The following is a 7,430-nucleotide window of genomic DNA, read 5'->3' as shown; positions in this document are numbered from 1 at the left end:
CACGAGTCGAGAGGAGAGGAGCTCCGGTCCCAACTCCCTAACCAGGCCACGAGTCGAGAGGAGAGGAACTTCGGTCCCAACTCCCTAACCAGGCCACGAGGCGAGAGGAGAGGAGCACCGGTCCCAACTCCCTAACCAGGCCACGAGTCGAGAGGAGAGGAACTTCGGTCCCAACTCCCTAACCAGGCCACGAGTTGAGAGGAGTCTGAGGCATAGGAATAACATATTATCCATGACTGTTTTCTTATTGTTTGCCATGCCTCCATTGTACTGTGTTATATATTGATATTTATATTCAGACCCCTTGACTTTTTCCACATTTTATTACCTTACAGCCTTATTCTGAAATGGATTAAAACACTTTTTTTCATTGTCGATCTACAAACAATACCCCATAATGACATCACAATACCCCATAATGACATCACAATACCCCATAATGACATCACAATACCTCATAATGACAAAGCGAAAACAGGTTTGTAGAAATGTTCGCAAATTCATAAAAAATGTAAAACAGAAGTACCTTATTTACATTAGTATTCAGACCCTTTGCTATGAGACTCAAAATTGAGCTCAGGTGCATCCTATTTTCATTGATCATTCTTGATCAACTTGATTGGTCCACCTGTGGTAAATTCAATTGTTTGGACATGATTTGGAAAGGCACACACCTGTCTATATAAGGTCCCACAGTTGACAGTGCATGTCAGAGCAAAAACCAACCCACGAGGTCGAAGGAATTGTCCGTAGAGCTCCGACACAGGATTGTGTCAAGGCGCAGATCTGGGGAAGGGTACCAAAACATTTTGACCTCATTGAAGGTCCCCAAGAACACAGTGGCCTCCATCATTCTTAAATGGAAGAAGTTTGGAACCACCAAGACGGTTCCTAGAGCTGGCCGCCCGGCCAATCTGAGCAATCGGGAGAGAAGAGCCTTGGTCAGGGAGGTGATGAAGAACCCGAGGTTCACTCTGTTAGAGATCCAGAGTTCCTCTGTTGAGATGTGAGAAACTTCCAGAAGGACAACCATCTCTGCATCACTCCATCAATCAGGCCTTTATGGTAGAGCGGCCTGATGGAAGCCACTCCTCAGTAAAAGGCACACGACAGCCTGCTTGGAGTTTGTCAAAAGAAACAAGATTCTCTGGTCTGATGAAACCAATATTGAACTCTTTGGCCTGAATGCCAAGCGTTACGTCTGGAGGAAACCTGGCACCATCCCTACGGATAAGCATGGTGATGGCAGCACCATGCTGTGGGGATGTTTTTCAGTGGCAGGGACTGGGAGACTAGTCAAGATTGAGGGAAAGATGAAAGGAGCAAAGTACAGAGTGATCCTTGATGAAAACGTGCTCCAGAGCGCTCAGGACCTAAGATTGGGGCGAAGGTTCACCTTCCAACAGGGCAACGACCCTAAGCACACAGCCAAGACAACACAGGAGTGGCTTTGGGACAAGTCTCTGAATGTCCTTGTGTGGCCCAGGTAGAGCCCGGACTTGAACCCATTCGAACATCTCTGGAGAGACCTGAAAATAGCTGTGCAGCAAAGCTCCCCATCCAACCTGACAGAGTTTGAGAGGATCTGCAGAGAAGAATGGGAGAAAGTCCCCAAATAAAGGTGTGCCAAGCTTGTAGCGTTATACCCAGGAAGACTTCAGGCTATATTTGCTGCCAAAGGTGCTTCAACAAAGTACTGAATAAAGGGTCTGAATACTTATGTAAATGTCATATAATGTCAAGGGGTCTGAATACTTTCCGAATGCACTGTCTGCTGCTGTATTTTTAGGTTTCCATTATGCAAGCAGAGGTGTTCAAATCCATGACGTTCCAGACCTTGTGAAAGCTATTCCTAAATGTCCTCATTCACTCTGTTTATTTTCCTTCCCTTCCCCTTAGTCACAACATCCCACTGACCACCAGTTGTTTCCTTCCTCTTAGTCACAACATCCCACTGACCACCAGCTGTTTCCTTCCTCTTAGTCACAACATCCCACTGACCACCAGCTGTTTCCTTCCTCTTAGTCACAACATCCCACTGACTGCCAGTTGTTTCCTTCCTCTTAGTCACAACATCCCACTGACTGCCAGTTGTTTCCTTCCTCTTAGTCACAACATCCCACTGACTGCCAGTTGTTTCCTTCCTTTTAGTCACAACATCCCACTGACTGCCAGTTGTTTCCTTCCCCTTAGTCACAACATCCCACTGACTGCCAGCTGTTTCCTTCCCCTTAGTAGCAAACACCAGGGCACTAAACACCAGGGTACTAAACACCAGGGTACTAAACACCAGGGTATTAAACACCAGGGCACTAAACACCAGGGTACTAAACACCAGGGTACTAAACAACAGGACACTAAACACCAGGGTACTAAACACTAGGGCACTAAACACCAGGGTACTAAACACCAGGGAACTAAACACCAGGGTACTAAACACCAGGGTACTAAACACCAGGGTACTAAACACCAGGGTACTAAACACCAGGGCACTAAACACCAGGGTACTAAACACCAGGGTACTAAACACCAGGGCACTAAACACCAGGGTACTAAACACTAGGGCACTAAACACCAGGGTACTAAACACCAGGGAACTAAACACCAGGGAACTAAACACCAGGGTACTAAACACCAGGGTACTAAACACCAGGGTACTAAACACCAGGGCACTAAACACCAGGGTACTAAACACCAGGGTACTAAACACCAGGGCACTAAACACCAGGGTACTAAACACTAGGGCACTAAACACCAGGGTACTAAACACCAGGGTACTAAACACCAGGGCACTAAACACCAGGGTACTAAACACCAGGGCACTAAACACCAGGGTACTAAACACCAGGGTACTAAACACCAGGGCACTAAACACTAGGGTACTAAACACCAGGGCACTAAACACCAGGGAACTAAACACCAGGGCACTAAACACCAGGGAACTAAACACCAGTGCACTAAACACTAGGGTACTAAACACCAGGGCACTAAACACCAGGGTACTAAACACCAGGGTACTAAACACCAGGGCACTAAACACCAGGGCACTAAACACCATGGCACTAAACACGAGGGTACTAAACACCAGGGCACTAAACACCAGGGAACTAAACACCAGGCTACTAAACACCAGGGAACTAAACACCAGTGCACTAAACACTAGGGTACTAAACACCGGGGCACTAAACACCATGGAACTAAACACCAGGGAACTAAACACCAGGGCACTAAACACTAGGGTACTAAACACCGGGGCACTAAACACTAGGGTACTAAACACCGGGGCACTAAACACCAGGGCACTAAACACTAGGTACTAAACACCAGGGAACTAAACACCAAGGTACTAAACACCAGGGCACTAAACACCAGGGAACTAAACACCAGTGCACTAAACACTAGGGTACTAAACACCAGGGCACTAAACACCAGGGTACTAAACACCAGGGTACTAAACACCAGGGTACTAAACACCAGGGCACTAAACACCAGGGAACTAAACACCAGGGTACTAAACACCAGGGAACACCAGGGTACTAAACACCATGGAACTAAACACCAGGGAACTAAACACCAGGGCACTAAACACTAGGGTACTAAACACCGGGGCACTAAACACTAGGGTACTAAACACCGGGGCACTAAACACCAGGGCACTAAACACTAGGTACTAAACACCAGGGAACTAAACACCAAGGTACTAAACACCAGGGTACTAAACACCAGGGAACTAAACACCAGGGTACTAAACACCAGGGAACTAAACACCAGGGAACTAAACACCAGGGAACTAAACACCAGGATACTAAACACCGGGGCACTAAACACCAGGGTACTAAACACCAGGGAACTAAACACCAGGGTACTAAACCCCGGGGCACTAAACACCAGGGAACTAAACACCAGGGAACTAAACACTACGTACTAAACACCAGGGTACTAAACGCCGGGGCACTAAACACCAGGGAACTAAACACCAGGAAACTAAACACCAGGGTACTAAACACCGGGGCACTAAACACCAGGGTACTAAACACCAGGGAACTAAACACCAGGGAACTAAACACTAGGTACTAAACACCAGGGCACTAAACACCGGGGCACTAAACACCAGGGAACTAAACACCAGGGAACTAAACACCGGGGCACTAAACACCAGGGAACTAAACACCAGGGCACTAAACACTAGGGTACTAAACACCGGGGCACTAAACACCAGGGCACTAAACACTAGGTACTAAACACCAGGGAACTAAACACCAAGGTACTAAACACCAGGGTACTAAACACCAGGGAACTAAACACCAGGGTACTAAACACCAGGGAACTAAACACCAGGGAACTAAACACCAGGGAACTAAACACCAGGATACTAAACACCGGGGCACTAAACACCAGGGTACTAAACACCAGGGAACTAAACACCAGGGTACTAAACACCGGGGCACTAAACACCAGGGAACTAAACACCAGGGAACTAAACACTAGGTACTAAACACCAGGGTACTAAACGCCGGGGCACTAAACACCAGGGAACTAAACACCAGGGAACTAAACACCAGGGTACTAAACACCGGGGCACTAAACACCAGGGTACTAAACACCAGGGAACTAAACACCAGGGAACTAAACACTAGGTACTAAACACCAGGGTACTAAACACCGGGGCACTAAACACCAGGGAACTAAACACCAGGGAACTAAACACCAGGGCACTAAACACCAGGGAACTAAACACTAGGGTACTAAACACCAGGGTACTAAACACCAGGGAACTAAACACCAGGGAACTAAACACCAGGGAACTAGACACTAGGTACTAAACACCAGGAAACTAAACACCAGGGTACTAAACACCAGGGTACTAAACACCGGGGAACTAGACACTAGGTACTAAACACCAGGGAACTAAACACCAGGGTACTAAACACCAGGGTACTAAACACCAGGGCACTAAACACCAGGGTACTAAACACCAGGGTACTAAACACCAGGGCACTAAACACCAGGGTACTATTTAGGGCCAATCAATGTAATTCATGTTCCATTTGTGTGTTGGTGGAGAGAGGACAAAGAAGTACTGCAGCAGCCTCCTGCTCTGAACAAGCAGTGCTGCCGCCACAGAGAGTATTCATCTGAAACAACAAAAAGTGAATGTACTTTATTTTGCTGAATGTAATTTCCTGAGATAAGGATGACTTAAAAAATGTATATTTAACATGTTGGTCATTGATCAATTTGAATGAACAACACCACCATGAGAAATGGTTTGGTTGAACAACAAGATGACGAAATGTGATCCTGGATCATTCGAAATATTTCTTTGCCCTCAAACAACAACCACAGAAGAGAAAGATGTCCTCCATGCAAGGCATGCAACCACCATGTCAATCATGAACAAGCTCCCACACTCAGAAAATGTTGTCAAATCCATGGTGATAATACTGGGGTTATGCTGATGTGTTTGTCATGCAAAACTGAATGACTGGACTGTTGTGTACCAAGCTAAAGGCAATACTAGGCTTCCTTCCTGCCTCCAGGGTCAGGATACAACTATTTATTTATACTAGTCTCTGCTAAAAAAAAAAACATTTCATTATTACTTTGAATCTACACTATATTTAAACAAATTAATTTGTGCAATTTGGAAATCAATTTGGAAATCATAGTTAGAATAAATATTGATACAAATGATAAATTAAAGATGCATCTGCTGCCTATCATTTTATCTGGTAGTTTTATAGCCAACTTGGCAGATAAGAGTTTTAATTACAATTTACTATGAACATTTAAAAAATATATACATGTTTATGAACACGTGCCGGCTGGAGTAATAGAAATAACTCCAAATCATTCATTTTAAATTGTCTATCATCTCCGAATGATTGCGTTTTTTTTGTCGTTCTAATAATATTTTTGGTTGGGTGACACAAAGAGAATTTTGTTAGGCTCATGGATGGGCTTTGTATAGTGCAATACACTCCAATCCGCACTAGCCAACGGTTCTCGCACTAGCTCTAGTCCGTGTTTTCCAACGTCCCCTATCTGCCCCAGCTGACTGGCAGTACTTGTTTACTGGTGGATAGACACAGAAAGAGACGAAAAGGGGGGAACCTGAAAGAGGTACGGTTTACGGGGATCGAAGTTTTTCCACACTTCGAAGCAATGTGTTGGAAGCGGCGATTATTATTTGTTTAATGGCTACAAGTAACGTTCGCTGTAATCACGTTTATTGTTTATGGGTGTTTTCATTTTTGTCGTGGCGTGACTGAAGGAGTTCAGAGGAAGGTCGTTGAAAAAGCTGTCCGCGTTTTTTCCTTTTCCTGCATGAATCCAAATGAGTTCCTGGGGATGTGTTCGTGTTTTTATTCCCTACGTCTTAAAAGGTGTTCTTGCTGTGATTACTGCGAAGAAGTGGAAATACTTGGGAGGTGCATGAACCACTCAATCAGCGACCTGTGGATTACAGCAAGATATAGCCAACTCGATCCCATTACTATAACTAGTTAATGTTAGCTAGTTAGGTTATTGGGTTGATAGACATTCGGCTAAAAACAACTGGGGATTTTTTTGGGAAAGACGGGGACACATATTTCGACATTACTACTAAGCATTTAAAAATGGTTTTTTGCTTTATTATATGAAAATACGGTCTCTGAGTGTTTTACCAAAAGCACGACCGCCCATAGCTAATTCCATGTATTTTCAACATTGTAACCTCTTTTGTCGTGGAATGAGTCCGTAGTTAGTATCCCGACTTGTTCCTCTTTACTAGTTTAGTTTGCACTGTGGGATTTATTTTTCTCGAATCGGAAGACTTTTTATATAGAACAGATGAAAGTGACCTACCCCTTATAATTGTGGAGAAAATGAAGCTTTTTATTCGCAAATGTATCGCCAGAACCCAAGATCACGTTATTTAGTGGTCATTTGTTTCAGGGATAATCCAAAATCACCAAAATTAGCTGGGAAGATATCAAGATAACGTTACAACCACATTGGACCCCCCCGGCCCCTTTTGAAGGGGGGCTAACTGGACTAGTTCTCGTGTCTCTCTTTTTTTTGAATATTTGTTTGTGTTTTCATTTCTTTTAAACAAACTTTGGATATCTTCAAAACAACCCCCACGTTTTTGGATGCACTAAAAATAAGAGAAAACAATCGAAGTCACAATGCGGCTTGGGACCTCAGCGGCTGTTTTGGTTACTTTTATCTACATGGTGTGTCATGGTGGGCTAACACATGGAGAAAGTAAGTATAGCTATATTCTAAATGCAATACTGGTTAATGATTCATGTGACTCACTCTCTACACACCACCCATCCTACCATCATTGTAGGCACCGAATTTCATGTGTTCGTTATTCCCATGGAAAAAAATACGTTTTAATTTAAATGAGGGATTCAATGCAGTGGTCACTGAAACCATAT

At 44.3% G+C, this 7,430-nt stretch overlaps 1 protein-coding gene across 1 annotated transcript in view; it reads left to right on the top strand.

Moving 5' to 3' along the window:
* The first annotated feature begins 6,083 nt into the window (after nucleotides 1–6,083).
* The window catches only part of LOC118377302 (insulin receptor-like), a 54,708-nt gene continuing 53,361 nt past the window's right edge, over nucleotides 6,084–7,430 (top strand). The window contains exon 1 of the mRNA XM_035764187.2: nucleotides 6,084–7,251. Within this exon, the coding sequence (XP_035620080.1) occupies nucleotides 7,173–7,251 (79 nt within the window). The 5' untranslated portion in view covers nucleotides 6,084–7,172. The remainder of the gene's footprint in view (nucleotides 7,252–7,430) is intronic.

Source organism: Oncorhynchus keta, chromosome 1 (assembly GCF_023373465.1).
Source record: "Oncorhynchus keta strain PuntledgeMale-10-30-2019 chromosome 1, Oket_V2, whole genome shotgun sequence".
NCBI lineage: Eukaryota > Metazoa > Chordata > Actinopteri > Salmoniformes > Salmonidae > Oncorhynchus > Oncorhynchus keta.
Note: the sequence above shows the minus strand (reverse complement) of the source record. Positions and strands in the feature narration are given on the sequence as shown.